The sequence below is a fragment of the Molothrus aeneus genome, chromosome 5, assembly GCF_037042795.1.
Source record: "Molothrus aeneus isolate 106 chromosome 5, BPBGC_Maene_1.0, whole genome shotgun sequence".
NCBI lineage: Eukaryota > Metazoa > Chordata > Aves > Passeriformes > Icteridae > Molothrus > Molothrus aeneus.
Window position 1 is genome coordinate 6,130,852 of NC_089650.1, and position 16,635 is coordinate 6,147,486.

A 16,635-nucleotide genomic window follows, 5' to 3' on the forward strand; every position below is an offset into this window, starting at 1 on the left:
AAAATCTAATAGTCTAGCAACCACTAAAGAACACTGAGGCCTTAAAAACTCTTCTCCAAACGGGACACATCCTTCTTTTGTCAGACAAAGCAAGTCTGGGCTGCTAGGATTTCTGGGAATCATCAATAGTCAGTTACCTGAGCTTCAGGAGGTGACCTTGGGCTCCTTACAACCTGATCCACCTTTTTTCTCACTCTCACTGTGGTTTGCCACAACATTTCAAAAAGTGGAAGAGTGCTAAAAGAATTTTTCTTGTCTAGAATCTGTCCTGGCCTTCTGGAGAAAAAATAGTGATTTTCTCTCAAGGACAAACAGAAAACTACTACTCAGTCAGACCCCACAAAAATTACAGTCTCTGCCCCTGACTCCCATTATCAATCCAAATACACACAGGATTATTCCTCTATTATTTTTCCCACTTGCACCCCCATGACCATTTTCACCTGTGTTAATGCAGACTCCCAACAGCCCAAAACTCTCTGATAATTTAACAGGAAAGAGTTCAGATAGCAGCAACAGCACTCAGAGACCTATGAAATATAACCTATGAGGAGACAGCAAAAGAATTTTTGTTTTCTTAAACACAGAGAAGACTGAACAGAGACATGATAACAGTCCTCAAAAATGTAAACAACTGTAGCAAAGAGGAAGGAAATAATCTCTTCTCTCCCACGTGGAGAGGATAAGAATAACAGGCTAAAATTGCAGCAGGGACATTTTTTTCTTTTATTAAGTATTACCAAAACCACTTGTAACTGTTGGGATGGTGTTACTGAAGCACTGGGACAGGTTGCCTTGGAAATCAACATGTCTGGAGCACTTTCAAAGCAGGCTGGATCAACATCTGTGTTAACAGGGCAGATACCCCTGACCTGCTGTGCTCTTGGAGCTGGAGAAGGAATGGGTGACTCTTTAATATCCTTTCTAGCCTTGCTTTCATAAAATTTAATGATTCATTGGAGACATACATGTTCATTTTTCACCCTCTGTGAGAATTTTAGAAGTACTGCTTGCACGTGTGTGCTCCTTGCTTTCAGAGCCTTCCTTGAGATTATTAATTACTCTTCCAAACACTGGGCTCTTCTCTGTGGCTCTCTCCTCTAACAGGTGAAGCCAGTCTGGCCAACCAGGAGCTGGAATCCTACCAATAATTAAAAGGACTAATATTCCTAAAGAAACCACAGAAAATGGGCCTTTGCCTACCTAGGCACTTGCCTTCACTACAGTAGCATGCACTGCAGTTCTGCTGAGCTTTGCTTTTCCACCTTTTCAAGCTTTTGCTTCTTTTCTGTGTTCTGAAACACAGAAAAGAGGAGCTGGGACAAGAAGGGTTGGCAGGGGCAGTCCCTGGCTGTCACAGGTGATCCCTGTGGCAAATTCTGCAAACTCCATCCCCAGCCTGGTTCACTTGTTTGTCCTTGCTGCTCTCACTGGCTGGTTTCTTCAGAACATGAGCACTTAGGCAGCCAAGAACCTTCCTGTACTTTCTAACCCAGCATTTTTTCTTGGCCAGTTTATTAATTAGTTCCTGTGCTATTGCTGCATTTCCATCTCTCCGGAGTTTTCCAGTTCAGTAACTGGCATCAGGATCCCTCTTGGTTTTCATTCTGTAAGGCTGAACAGGTCAGGCTGTATTCTTATCTTCCCAGGCAGTCAGGTGAATGCACCCACAGCACTCTTGTTGCCCGAGACAGGGCAGAGGTCACCCAGAATTACAGGGTGGAGAAAGAGTGTCCCAAAACCAAACCCAACCCACTTTTGCAATACAAGATGAGGGCCTGTCAAGAGTTAAGAAGTGAAGCCTCCCTGTTAGAAGTGCAGTTGTCCTACTGAAACTGTTCCATCTTGGATACTCTCTGAAGTGCTGCAACAAATCTGAGAGTGGAGAGGAGAGCATTTCTGCAGAGAACTCAGCCTTCATGAGCATGGCTGCTTTCTGCTGCTGGGTGTCTCTGCTGGATAGAGCTGCAGCCCACAGATTTCTGCTCTTCTCCCCACGTTGCCTGTGAGAGGCAGCCCCAGCAGGGGCACCAGCATGCAGGGCTGTGCTCTCACATCCAGCGTCCCCACCCTCCTCCACTCCCAGCTGCTTTTTCCATTTCCCACCGGACGCCCTCCCTGCTGCCAGTGGAAGCGTTTGCTCACTTGTGTGCAGAACCAGGTCAGGGAGCTGATCCCAGCCAGAAAAATAGCCTGCAACTTGATTTTTGCTTCCAGCTGGAAGAAGTTCTGTCTGGTTGCTTGGGTGGCTGCACAAGCGCTTGGGCTGGCACAAGGGAGGGGAGAGGATGGGGATGGAAATGAGCAGCTCTGCCCTGTGTGCTGCTCCCAAGTGAGTGGGGCTGATCCACTGAGCCTCCCCTCTGCTCTTGGCTGATCTCACAAGGAAAATCACGGATTTGTTTTCCGTCATGCCCCAGATATTCCCCACCCTCCTTTCAGGGAACGCTGCTCTTCCCCCATGCCATCCATTTCTGCTCCAGCATGCTGTACCAGAAAGACTCTCCAATCAATCAATTAACACCCATTAGAACAGCCTGGTTTCAAAGGTGTCCCACTTATGTTATGCAAAAGAAGGGAGTTCAGGGGCTGCTTAATCTAAAACTGGTGAGTGCTACTCCTCCTGTCACACAATCTCTTCTGGAAGCTGGGCTGCATGTTCTGTGCCTGAGTTTTTGGACCATTACAATTGTGCATTCTTGCATCATAATTAACAGTTACTGGAAAGATATTTTGGAAAATGTGGCTCTTTGTAATCACATTTAGAAACAAGTATATCTAAATAACTGTGCTCATTGAGGCGCTCCTTTCTTGGGCAGCTATTATAACCCAATTTAAAATAAACTCCCCTCTCTTCTCACATTTTTCGGCTCTGAGCTTTGCTGTTAATGACACAGACAAAGCATTTCCAAGAGTAATTTTATCATTTGGAGTTTTCTCATTTTGATGTGTTTGGTTCCCGAGACTTCCAGGGAGGCAGAAAGCCTCTCTCATGTTGTCCTGGGAGAGGGCAGTGAGGACCTGGTTTGATTGAAGGACTTACAAGGACACAGGGGTTGCCATAAGTTCTGACTGATTTCTGCAGTTACTCTGAGGGCATAGTACAAGATTACTACTCTTTGCAATACCTCTGTGGAGAGTGTGTTAAAAGAAAAAGCTCCTAGCATGGCATTTAGATATATTCAGAAAAAATAGTTTCAAAAAGACACATTGTTATATATCATGCAGTCCTGCTTGAAATCTGTGCACTGGTAATATTTGTCCATCTACTAAATGAAATCATAGATACTTCATTCCTGTCTGACCACTAGAAAATATTTTGTAGTTGGTTTTATGCTATATAGAAACTCAAAAAATCTTTGGCCAGCTTTCATGGGCTGTTTGCTGGAAGCCTGTTCACAAAGGACCTGTACAAGATGAAGCCCTTTTAACTCCCAGGAATGCCTTAATGAACACTGTTGGCACCCACCCAGGGTAAATTATCTATTAATAAACAACATATATTTATACCTTGATTAACCATAACATCTTTTTATAGAATACAGTAAAAAAAAAGTAAATTAAAGCAGGTAATTATCTATATTAGCATCTGTGCAATAGTATACTCACAGAGAATTTTAGTTAACATATAGGTTCCTAGCAGGCCAGCAAGTCAACAACAGCAGCAGATGGCTGCATTTGGGGTTAAATGCTCTTTATACTATGAAAAAAAAAAAGGCAAAAGCCAACATGTGCTGGAGAGCAGCAATGAGTAACCTCTTTCCTCTCACCTGCACTTCCCTGCAGAACTCAAACAATCACTTCAGTGATAACAAGAAGCAGGGACCTCAATTTTCATTCAAAAGTAGGAACCTTGGTGGTGGCTTTTGATTATAGAATCAGCCTAATGGTTCCTGATGGGCTTTCAGCCTTAGGCCAAATCCTCAGGATGAAATGAGCTGTATCCCAGCCCTGTTTTCCTGTGTAACACTAGCCCAGGCCCTAAACACATCCCACTGCTTCAGCTCATACATCCATACATTTAAAAAAAAAAAAAGCTGTATAAGAGGAATGCAGAGAGGTTACATTCATCAGCATTTTGAAATGAACTTGCAGTACTAAGCACTAGTATTTTCACTGCAAAATGAGGCCTTTTGCTGGGAAGCATCAATGCAACAGGATCATCTACTGACAGACTTGTCAGCACTTTTAGGCAGGCTGGAGCATTAGAACACGTGTTTGGCTGAACTGTTTAAACAGAATATATTCCTTACCATAAATTTTCTATGCTACTGTAACTACAGAAATTCTCCTTCAAAAGCCAAACATGCCCACCTGATTTGCAAGTAGCACAAAGTAGCACTTTCTTTAAAATCTAGAGAATTATTGCTGATATTTCTGCCTGAGGAACCCACCTAATAATAATAACATGTTTTTCCACACTGTGACTTGATTCTGGCTGCACACATTTCCATTCCAGTGTCATTCACAGTTGTTTTTAACTTCAGCGAGAAGCAAGTTTTCATTTCAGCTAAAACCAGACATATCAAATTCAACTTAAAAAAAAATGTTGGGGAGGGAAAAGGAAGGGCATTTTGGCCGGGGAGAAAAAGGAGAAGAAGGGACTGTTAAAAGCATAAAGTGTGAATTTTCTCTGAGATGTAACACTATCTTAGCAGCAGCAACTAGCAGGCACAACTTTGTGGATTTTGTTTCTTCACCTTTTGGTTTTTCATCTGTAAGTTCTGCTGTGTGCTGGGGAGGGAGGGAGAGAGGGAAGAGATTGGGATGGCTGCTGTGGCTGCTCAGCCCACGCCAGGAACCTCTTGGTACCCTGGCTGCATCCCCAGCTCCCTGCCCAAGTGAGCTCATGGGGCTCAGCTGGGCTCGCAGAGGTGGCACAGACGCACCACGAACATGACTGTCATGGAAAGTCTAAGAGGGCCACTTGTTCCAGGGCTGCGTGGACAATGAAGAATGGGCTGCCAGGCCGTGTGTCGCCCCCCGGGCCATGCCAGCGCGGGCGGGATGCCGGCACATGAATAGCGGGTCTGTTCCAGCAGCTGCGCCCTGCCCCGCTCAGAGCTCCGGCAGCACCGAGCGCTGCGCTCCTCCGGCTGCTGGGGACAGACCTGGGGACACTCGCAAGGATGGCCTCGGACAGGGACAGCGCCAATCCCCACGTGAGTCTGGCTCGGGGAAATATCCACGGGAGGGGAGAGCCCCGGTTTGGGGGGAACATCCACCGCTTCTATCGTTTGCTCCTCAGCTCTGGCAGCAAATTTCCTCCGAAAACTCAGTTCTGCTTTTTTCCTCTGTTCCCCTTTGAAGAAAAACCAGTGGCAGGATGCGTTCTGCTGCGTTCTGCCAAGAGCAGTTATGAGCCTTTCTCAAAAAATATAAGGGTTAGAAGAGGGATATTACTAAAAAGAGATGCTTTTTAGGGAAGGAAAGGTAGAGGAGGAAGAGATTAGCCTTCAGCCCTCAGAAGGAGGCAGCACAAACTCTACAAGCTGCATAAGTCTGATCTGTCCCTCATCTCACAAAGCCTTTCTCTGTTTGGCAGAAAGTACTCTCAATCTGGAGAGGAGAAAAAGAAATAAATACAGCAAACACTGAGGGAGTGAAGAGGCCAAGGTTTCCTATGTATGGCTTACAGAGAAACAAAACTTCTTGGTGAAGCTCTTTCAGTTCTCTGTGTTCCTGCTCTGAGTGTTTGTGTTTTTTAAGAAGGGTGTTTCTTGTGTGCAACGTGCCTTCTCAGAAAGGGCAACTACCCAAGGGTTGAGGAAAAGAGAGGAAATGGAATCAAAAGCCCAGATCACAGACACCCATCAAACCTCAGAAGTTCAAGTCCAGATCTGCACTTCCAAAAGCTGTGAAGGGAAGAATATGAAGCATTGCCTAGGGCACAGCTTCCAGCCCTGAGTAGGTGGCATAAGAGTCCAAACTTTGCAGCTGATTTTTCTGTCTGAAATGGTCTTAATCATCCTTAGACTTGGCAATGGGGAAGTCACTCTGGGGTCACAATTTTTGTTCCTTCAGCCCATGTCAAAGAAACTAAAATGGTAAGATTTGTGCCCTTGGAAATAGTCAGGACAATGTTCCTTAACTAGAAGGAAGGACTGAGACTCCCCAAACCTGCAGAATGTATCTCCAGTGAGATACTGGGTGCAGAGCAGCTTTTGAAGACCAGGGAGTAGCTATGCTCAATAAGAGACACAATTAGTGAGGAAGATGCACAGGTAGCTATGACAGTGAAAATGTACTTCATTAAGACTTTATTAAGGGAGAGATAAATGTTAGTCTTTCCTAGAACTAGACAATAAGGGGTAAAATATAGACATCATTAAGCCAGGAACTGATGGTAAAGAGAGGACAAGAAAATTATACTAAATTAAAAGTCCAATGAACTCCCTGTATGTTAAATCACTCCACTCAATGAAAAGTTTCAGGTCTATCATGAATTTAAAGTCCAGGTATAATAGATGAAAAAAATCAGTTTCACTGATCAAAAATCTTATAAACTACTGCAAAATTTTTGGTTTAGGGTTTTCTCTTTCAACCCACCTTGAGGTTAAGTGAAGAGCCAAAAGTGATCACACCAGCATCCTTGGCCTTGACAATACTCAAATAAGTCCAAAAGGCCAAAGGTTCCTTGAGTTGCACGACTGAGAAGAACATCCCATCTGTTTCCAGAGCAGGGAGGTGTACAGTGTGCACCACTACAAACTGCCCCAAAAATAACTGTGCTGCTAAGGTTTCCCTTGTGACACCTCATGGGGAAGCACAAAACACAGGTGAATGCACACAGACTCTGGCATACTCGTGATCAGGAAATGCAGAGCTCCAGGAGAGGGAGTGTTACCCACTGGTTTAATAAATAAAACCCCTTAACCAAACGAATCTAATTTGGTTCAGACTCCAAGGGATGGACCAAGAGCTCCTCTGGTTTCAATCTGCTTTCTGAAAACCCACAAAGAAGCAGAGTTGACCCAGTGAGCATCGAGGCATGAGCTTGGAACACTGATCATGCGATTAACACATGAATAGTGAGCGCCTTTTCCAAGACTCATTTATCAAGGAACAAAGTAAGTTTGGGTACAAGGAGTCTCATGCATACCTTTACTATCACATGTAATTTGACGGCAAGCCAACCACTTTGTTCTATAAATAAAGGCCTGAGTGAGCCTTCTTTGAGCTCTCCTGAGTGCATGGCAGCGATTTCCCCTTGCACAGTGACAACCCTCCAGGCTGCCTCTCAAAGCAGAGACCTTTTACCAGCAGCAGATCTCTGGTAAGTGATTGGTACTGCACAGAACCCTGTGCTATGGTAGCTTTGATTTCTGCCCTGGTGCCTTTGATCTTATCTCAGTAGCTGTTGGTTTTTCTTGGTTACTTTTACTTGTGCCTTGGTAGTTTCAAATCATTGTTCAAATGATTGTGCTGTATAATAACAGACAGCTTGCCATCAAACATTTTTACAACATTATATTAAAATCACCTTCACAAATATCTTTGATGATGATTCTTGCAGTGATCTAAGTCCCAAATCATTTGTTCATGACAAATTGGTGTAGTTGGCAGAGTCCTGAATCAGGATTCAGGACAATAGCTGAGACAAGCAGAGAGTCCTGTAAATGATGTGACTTGACAAGTGTGAGGTAAGGGGAGGAGTGGTCAGTGGTCAGTAGAAAAAAAAAAGTGGTTTTCAGTGGAAAGTACATTTAAAATCCTCTTTTGAGTCCCTGCTCTGAGCAGTGAATGCAGAGCAGCTATCTCCTTGGAAGTTTCCAGCTGTGGGTTTAGGAAGATCTTGGGGAATGTGCACTGCACACTGTAACTCCTGACTCACTCCTCCTCAAAGAGCTCCTGGATGGAGTAGCAGGAACAGTCATGAAGTTGACTATGATACAATACAGAAATAGGAATTTGTACTTATAGACTGAGGCTCCTGTGTCTGAAGCAGTTGCCAGTACCTCCTAGCATTTCTTACACAACAGGGACAGCCTGGGCAGGTAACTGAAATGAAAACAATGGACCTTTGTCCTCATGTAAGAGACAGCAGGAAGAGGCAATCAAGATTTAAGAAGGCTCTAAGGAGAACTGATCAGTCCCCAACGTTTTTTGCTCATTCTGAAGCATGAACAAGAGTTCAATCAGCAAAATTGAAAGTGCCTGTAACAGGACTCCCACATCCAGCATGTCATCAGCCTGTGGAATTTGCCATCTCCTGGGGCAGGTTAGGAGATCAAATATTGGGGCGTGCAAACATAGAAAAGAGGTCGGGAGGTCCAGTAACAATATTTACAGTTATGCAAGCTAAAAAAGGTACCTTCAAATTCCATAAGCCAATAGCAGGATAAAAATAAATATTGGAACTTTTCAGTTCCCTACAGGCCCTGGCACAATTGCTGACCAGACTACAAGTGGTAGCTTGCAGTAGAGAAATTGGACACCAGCTCTCTGTAAGTGGCACCTATGACTGCTTTTTAACAGCAAGAAGTGTCTCCCATCAATCCACTTTCTCCTTTACAAAAATTCCCTTGTTCTGTGTGTTTCCAACGAGTCTGTTTTCCCATTCTGACTTCTAGGAAGACCAACAAAACCTCAAATGGTGTAGAGAGAGATGCAAAAAGGAAATGGTGCTGAAATAGAAAAAAGGCACAAGATGTGCAGCCTTACTTGATTTATGCCAGCCAGTCAAGTGCTAAGAAAATAAATAAAACTGGAATGAAAATATTTTATTAAAAATATTAATTTACCTATTAAAAGATAAAAGTTTGACATTATTTAATCTGAATAATGCATTTTTGTGGCTCTATTTGTGGCTTCCAAGTGAAACTTTCACCTTCCTCTATTAAACACCTGTCATTGACAAGAAACCAGGCAGAGAGCAGTATCCTGGTGAGGTATAGCAGAGTACATCCTGAGATATCTGGGATCTGAAAAACACATTTGGGATGGAAATAAAACAATCCAACAAGATCCCACCACCAATTTCCTTTTACTTCAGGAAACACAGGTTTATAAATTAAAAGTATGGCTTTGCTAGAAACACTCTGGCTGATTTGCCCGTACTTGTTTATGCTATTGTCCCCCTGACTCCCTCCAACCCTTCCAAGAGATTTGCAGGGGGAAGAAGGGAGGAGGAAGCCATACAGGTCAGTTCTTTCCAGCAGCACAAGGCCCATTAAATCAGTTCAGCTGTGTGCCTCAGCTCACCATCTGACATCTCAACACAGCCCTGTTTCATTGGTCATTTAAGCCAATATCCCAAACTTTGAATGGGGGTGACTGAGACAACATCATTCCACCACTCCCAGCACAGCAGCTGATACTAAATGGCTCCATATTTTTATTAGATTTACATTTTTATGTTTTCTTGCAGTTACCTTCTGTACAAATGGGTGTTTAAGGGATGTGTGCTGGATGAAATGTCATCCATGTTCATACTGCAAAAGAGGTCCTATATTGTATGTTGTGTCTTTCTTTTTATAGTTTCTTACTCTTTGGATAAAAAAAAAAATTACAATCCTCTGGGATGAGAAGCAGAAGTAATACCTCACCATTTAGGGAATCATTCATACTTCAAAAGTAAAAAGAGTAAACAGCTAAAATAATCATTCTGGAAAACAGGCCCTACACTGAAATTTTTTGGCAGGAGTTGCTTCATGAATACCTTGAATGGAAAACACATCTGTTGAAATAAAGACAGGTTTACAAGTAACTTGCAAGGAAAAAAAAGATTTCAAGTAACTGCATAATTTACTTCCAGTGCTCATTTTTTTGACCAGATCTACAGCAGGCAGACTTTAGAAAGGCAGATAAATAGAGTCAGCTACAGATATAACCAGTGTGGACTTTTCCAAAATGCCCCCAAATAATTGGAAAGTCCCCCTTACCACAGCAAATCCCATCTCTCACATCCTACTTTCAGTCTAAACCTGAACACACAGAGAGTGTGCTCACAGCTGGGCTGGACTTTCAGTTTTTTGGTATTTTGTGGCTTTAACTTGTGCTTCAAGGCTGTGATGTGTTTACAAGTTCCTGGTTTGGGCACGTGTTCACCTGCTTCTGCAGCAGCAGCCAGTTTGCACTCCCTAGTGCTCCAGGACCTCTCCTTGGCCATTCCTGGAATGGCAGCAGTGCCCTGCTGCCATCAAAGCAATGGCACAACTGCCCCAGGGCACTTCAGCAGCATCATCTGGGCTCTGTAATTTGGGCTGGATAGTGAAAATCTGCATTGAGAAAGAGCCTTTCAAAGAGAAGCCCAGGTGCTGCAGAAAAATCCACTTCTGTGACATCCTTGTGCATTGTGTGCAATCCAGTCATCAAGGGGCTGAGGAGCTCATCTCACTGTGTTTGTAACTCAACTAACTCAGTTACTCCAGCCTTTCAAACAGGACCCCACTCCCAGGGCTACACTCCATCACCTACACCAATTCCTTTGAATTTATCTCTCTGAACTCTGGAAAAGCTGGTTCAAGAGATAAATTCAAAGCTACCCACTTTTTGTTAGGATAAAGTTCTGCTTTGCTGTCCTGTAGTGGCTCCTGGGAGGATCCCACACCTGTCCATGACTGGGAGTGCATGGCCATGTACAGAGCATGGAATATCTCCTTTCAGTGGCAGCTACCTCTCACTTCAGATCAGGAATCTGAAGATTCAGGTCTTGGTGTAGCCAGTGGAGAAGCAGGGAGGGCCCTAACAGTAACAATGATTGCTCTCAGACCTGAAAGTGTGTGTAGCATTACCTGTGCTGGTCCCAGAAACCAGCAACACTCACACCAGAACACAGAAAAATGTGGTCTCAACCTGCTGAGGAGAAGGAGACTAATTCTTGCAATTAGTACTAATTGGTTCTTTGTTCTATTGTCAGATGTGACATTTCCCCTCTTCCCTTTACTTTCCTCCTGCCTGCTCTACCTGGACATGGCCAGATTTCCCTCTTGGGGTGAATGTTTGCTTAGGCCCTCACCGAACACAGGGATAATAGCATTTTTCATCTTGGGTTTTAAGGTATCTGGGGAAAATGAGGCACACATGGAGTTAAACATACCCTTGGAGCATCCTTACAGCAGTGCTTGAGCTGGACCCTCACCCTTCACCTATGAGGGGCAGTGAAAGGAAAGGAGGAGCCTTTCTGAGGGACAGAGCCTCAAAGAAAAAGGAAAACAAATTCTTATCTCATTTGCTTCTCCTGTGTTGTGCTCACGTGTGGAATGTGTTTGGAGACCGTTTCATTGGTTTCATGTGAATTGTTTTGACTGAATGACCAATCAGTGCCAAGCTGTGTCGAGACTCTGGAAAGAGACACAACTTTTCATTATTATCTTTTTAGCCTTCTCTAAGTATCCTTTCTGTATTCTTTAGTATAATATAATATAATTATAATATAATTATAATATAATATAATTATAATAGAATTAGAATATAATTAGAATATAATTAGAATATCATATCATATCATACCATTATTAAATAATAAAATAATGTAGTATTAATATTAAAGAATAAAAAAGTATCATAAAATAATATAAAATAATAAATTAGCCTTCTAAGAACATGGAGTCAGGTGCATGATTCCTTTCTCTGTCTGGGAACCCCACAAATACAAGACATGTGCACCTTGCAGATTCGAGTGCACAAGGAGTTTTGTTTGCAGTGAGCAACCATAATCCTGGTTATGGTGGTGGCAGCCCAGCTCTCCTGTCTGGCCAGCAGTAAACCACTGAGACATCTTTGTGACTGGGAATCCTCTACAACATGAAATACCTGTTAAAACACAGCTAAATTGAATTTTTCTATCTTTTGTCAAACAGTTGCCCTTCTCACTTTCTTTCCAGCCTGTGCCTGAGAGCTGGTCCATGCACCTGCTTCATTCTGTTTGCCCCCAGCTGACACACAGGTACAACATTTTCCCTCATTTACCACAGGAAAAGGAAGTCCAAGTCACCCTTTCTCAGCCCTTTCTGTAAAATCTGTATTATTTTGCTATGCTTCTCTGCTGAGAACCAAAAATGGGCAGCACTTCAGGCACACAATAGCCACACACAGATGTGTGAGCTTCTCTAAGTACAAGAAGGGTGAATGGGCATTCTCACTGCCATTTCCCTATGCCTGGCTTGTGAGTCAAGTGTTTATAAAACTGCCTCTGGGGAGAGGCAATACAAGAAGTGAGCTCTACTACTGTAATCTAGACTGCCTCAGGTATGTAAACACGTAACAGAAACATTTGAACTGGACACCAAAGTGATGGAAGGGCCCAAGTGCAGAGGCTGCAAGATCCACATCACCAGTTACCATACACCTTGACACACTCCTTTGAACTAGCCAAGCTATAATTCCTTGTCAAATTACATGAATCAGATATGTGACTCTGTAATTACAGCTGTGAAAACCATTATACACAGGATCTTAGAACTTTCTATCCAAAATAACCCTTGGGGAAGAAATTTCTCATTAAGCTGCTTGGGTCAAGGTTCAGTGAGTGCTGGAAATTCTGGGGGAATCCTGTTGGCAGATTTAGAGAAACAAGAACAAGAAAATGAGATCATGTTTTGGTTTGTGGCTTGTTCATGCTCTCTTGGTTTTTTTCTTTTTTTTTTTTTTTCCCCTAATATTTATGCATATTTGCAGGAGTTTTCTCTTTTGCAGAATAATATTTTGTGAGATTTAAAGGAAGGCCCAAATTCACCACAGACCTTGATGAAGTGACAAAAATAACTGCTCCTACCAACCTAGGAAGAGCCAAAGGGTGGCCAACCATTCTTCTGTAACCTATGTTTTGCTGAAGGAGTATTTCTGCAGAAAATAACAACACAGAAATACTCTCCCAGGACTTGTGTGAGAACCAAGTCCTTCTGTCCCTAGTTTTCCAAGAGTGCTATGAATATCAATGAATTTAATTTCCCAATCTCCACACGGAGCAAGAGGTGTTCTCCTGCCTATTTTACAGATATTAAGTCAAGGCAGAGATGGTTAAATGAACACTGAGGTACCGAAGGGCACACCAGTGGAAGGTGACAGGAAAGACTGAGCATCTCTAGATGGACAAATTGCCACAGAGCAGCATTCTTTGGTTTCATCTCTGTTCTCACAGGTTAAATTCTTAATCTCCATCAATTCTTGAAGGAATCATTGAAGATTTTTTCAGTCACCAGAGAACACTCTGTTACTTCACACAGTGTAAAGAAGAGCATTAACTGAAGCTGTCAATAAGAGACCACACATAACTCCTTCCCCTGCTGAATGTTAACTTCAACAGCCATTGGAAAAAAATTTTTGACACACTTTCAAAAGTTCAGGCACACAGCTGTGTTTGCACCTCTCTCGCTGGAACTAGAGTCACTCAACCACACTGGTGTAGGATGAAACCCCAAAGCCAAAGTGAAACAAACTGAAATACCTTAAACAGAAATTCTGACTCAGAATGACCATACAAGTTCTTGATGCAACTTTTCAGCTTGAACTTTGCACCTCCTTTTGGCTGATTGAAGCTGAAATGTTGCTGCACGTCCCTGTGTGATTTCAGGCTGTGGCCACACGGTTTTTGCTGACTGGGGCTGGAGCAGGGAGGTTCATCTTTCCTCATGACCACCATCAATAATTATTGCTGCCCCAATGCAATGCTCAAAGTAATCACTCTGCCAAGACTGTCTGGGCTAGGAAACCTCCATTGCTGAGTGTCTAAGCTAACCCAGATCATTGTGAAAGATCTTGTTTCAGGAATATGTCTGGACACAGACAGAAATAGCAGCTCCTTTACACAGGCCCTAATCTATCTTACTGCAATGGGATAATTGCTTGAATTCTTGAATATTTCTTATTGTTATAAGAAATATAATTATATTCATATATTTCTGGTTATGTTAGCTGAAGATCTAGTTATTCTATGATTATCAGAAGACAACAGATACACAGTCTGGGTTCTTCTTCACTTAGTTGTGTAAAATAAGGCAAACAGCTAACAGATACAAATACAATAAAAACTATTCCTACATAACACTGGCACCTGGGGTTTTGCTCATCTTTTGCCCATGGTGACACCTTGACTGGCAATCCACACTGATCAGGGAGACACCCAGCAAAGGATTGATACACTACAAGAAAATTTTCTATGCTGCTGTTTTGTTTTAACCAAACCAGATTTGAACTCCATCCTCACGTGCTAGATTCTTGGGAGTTGACTCTGGCCCAATTCCTTAGCCAGCCCCCATTTTTGGCACGTGGTTGTGAAAAAGTTGCCGAAGGGAGCTGTGTCAAAGGGCTTTTACTCTGTTCCTAATGGCTCCACGTACAGGCTGAAGGAATCTGAAGCGCTCACAAAATGTGGTTTCCCTGCTGGTGTTTGCTGTTCAGCTGGCTCAGCAGCTCAACCATTTAAAACCATTGTGAGTGGATTTAGCACTTGTGAAATAATGCTGGCCTGTTCAGACCCACAGAGGGATGGGCAAAGTCCTCTGGTACAATAAAAGCCCCTCTCACCTCCTTCTCCTGTGAGGAGCCAGGAGTGCAATGGAGTTTGAGGGAGAAAACTACTCACATCCAGGTGCAGCCACACAGATAGCAGGTGGAAGAGACATGGGCCTACCAAAATATGAAAAGCTAATATCTGCAGAGGAAGGAATCACTTCAGTATGCCAGAAGCAGGAAAAAAAAAAAAAAAGAAGAAGAAAACCCCCCACACCAAAACAAATACACCAAAACCTCACTGAGTAAGTATAGGGAGCAAATCATGAAGGAGAAGGAGAGAAAAGAGGAGCACAGTTCCAGAAGAGAGCTCCAGCAGGGTACGTTCCATAAAATCACAGCCTATGAATGCTAGTAAGCCAAATGGGGGGGACAGATACAAAAAACAAAGTCCCAAAGGTCTCTGTCCCCAGAAACCAGAGAAGATGGAACGCCCCACGTCCTCCTGGTCTGAGCTGCTGCATATAGCAAGAGGTGTGTTTGATCCCTGAGCTGATCCAATGCCCAATTATTCTGCTGAGACCATAAAAAAAGGAGATAACAGGCACACTGCAGATCTGTATCCTTGTGCAGAGATTTGAACTCAGGACCAGGCTCAGACAAGCAATTCAAGAGCAGATGGCAACAGGTCTTGGTGGCTACTAATTAGATTGACTTTTGGTTAGTGATGTGGGCTTGAGGACTCCTCTGATTCATTTCCAAAGCCCTCTGCACTGCCTTCAGCCATGAGCCTCCAGCTGAGGTACTGAGCAGGGTCAGCCTGGCAGTGTTCAGTTTTTTGGGCCATGCCAGAGTGGCAGCTCCCTTGCAGGTCCCTCTCTGGAAGGGGAATGGGCTCAGGACTCAGCTGTGGGCCAGTTTGGTGTTGAGGGTGTTTAACACTCTGGTGTTTAGGGCCAGGGTGCAGCAGGGCCATGCCAGAGTGCTTCCTCTTGCCTCACTCACACTGCACAAACAGGGACATTTTCTCTCCTGAGGGAGCAGCTGACTCAGACACTTGGCCAGATGAAGGGAAAGGTGTCCCTGTCATGACCAACAGCCAAGAATGGCTAAAAAATAAAAAAATGCATCACTCTATGGCTGCAAATGACAACAATATATTCCTCTTTATCCTGATCCAAAAGCAATTTTTTGTTCTTCCTTTGTTCCCCTCCCTGTGTTTTCCTATCTGATGAGAGCTTGTTTCTCAGCTAGGAGCCCAGTCAGTCTGTTATTGGTGTGCCTAAGATCATTCCTACGTTCCTCCCATTTTTTTGTTTTACATATTATCAAATGACTTATGAAAAGTAAAGTTCAGCCAACCAAACCTCAAAGGAGTTATGCAAGAGCAAGTAGCCCTGAGCTTTACCACCAGCCCTGTACATGAAAGAGGCATGTCCATGGATTGATAAATCAGCTTATGGGGTGCATTGTGGGTATAGAGAGATGAAGATATGAAGGCTGGCAGGTGCTGTTCCCAGTGGCTGTCCCTAAATCAGAAGACACTGTCTCTAGCCCTGCTCTTGACCTCTCTGAGAGCTGAGGGGCAGCAACTCCTCCGGCTCTATCAGTCAATTCCATGCACATGATACATTTGTACCCTGCACACTGACAAAGTGCTTCTCTCTCCTTATCATCTGCTCAGTGGGCGTCATTGTGAGGCTGATTCAGCAGAAATCAGAGCCATTCTTGTGGGAAGCTTGTGTCAGGAGCAGCCAAACACACAGGCTGAGAGAAGGCTGTGATTTACTGATGACAATCTTTACGTGGAAAGATCTATGGGCTTTGAAGGCCCTCTTCTCCTCCTGGTGTGTTGTGAAGGACAGATAGGGCTCTGTGACTCCTCCTGGTGGGGCTGTAAGTGATATTTTGGGGACCTAAAATCGTGGGTATATTGTATCTGTTACAAAGCAGCACTCAGTCTGCCTGTTGCCCAAGGCACACACCTTACATACAGTCAATGCTGACATGTTGATACCTGTGAGCAGAGGGAAATTCACATTCTGTACTTGAGTGCTGCACAAACTGAGGCATTGAGGTGATGCAGGGAGGGCAGAGGATGGATTATAAGGTAAAAGGTCTTCAAAAGGCCCGAGAAAACAAAACTTTTTGGTGCCAGGGTCAAAATCTGGAGAGAAAAATTACAATGATATCACTAAATATTAATAAAATCCCCTGTCTCATGGGGATAAATATATATTA

The 16,635-nt window shown here is 43.5% G+C and overlaps 1 protein-coding gene across 2 annotated transcripts in view; it reads left to right on the forward strand.

The window, feature by feature from the left end:
- The first annotated feature begins 5,034 nt into the window (after positions 1-5,034).
- Positions 5,035-16,635, forward strand: part of NINJ2 (ninjurin 2) — a 43,636-nt gene continuing 32,035 nt past the window's right edge. Inside the window, exon 1 of one of the 2 annotated variants that reach the window (XM_066550065.1) lies at positions 5,035-5,162. In XM_066550065.1, coding sequence (XP_066406162.1) covers positions 5,130-5,162 — 33 coding nt within the window. In that variant the 5' untranslated portion in view covers positions 5,035-5,129. The remainder of the gene's footprint in view (positions 5,163-16,635) is intronic. The other variant, XM_066550066.1, reaches the window with a different exon arrangement.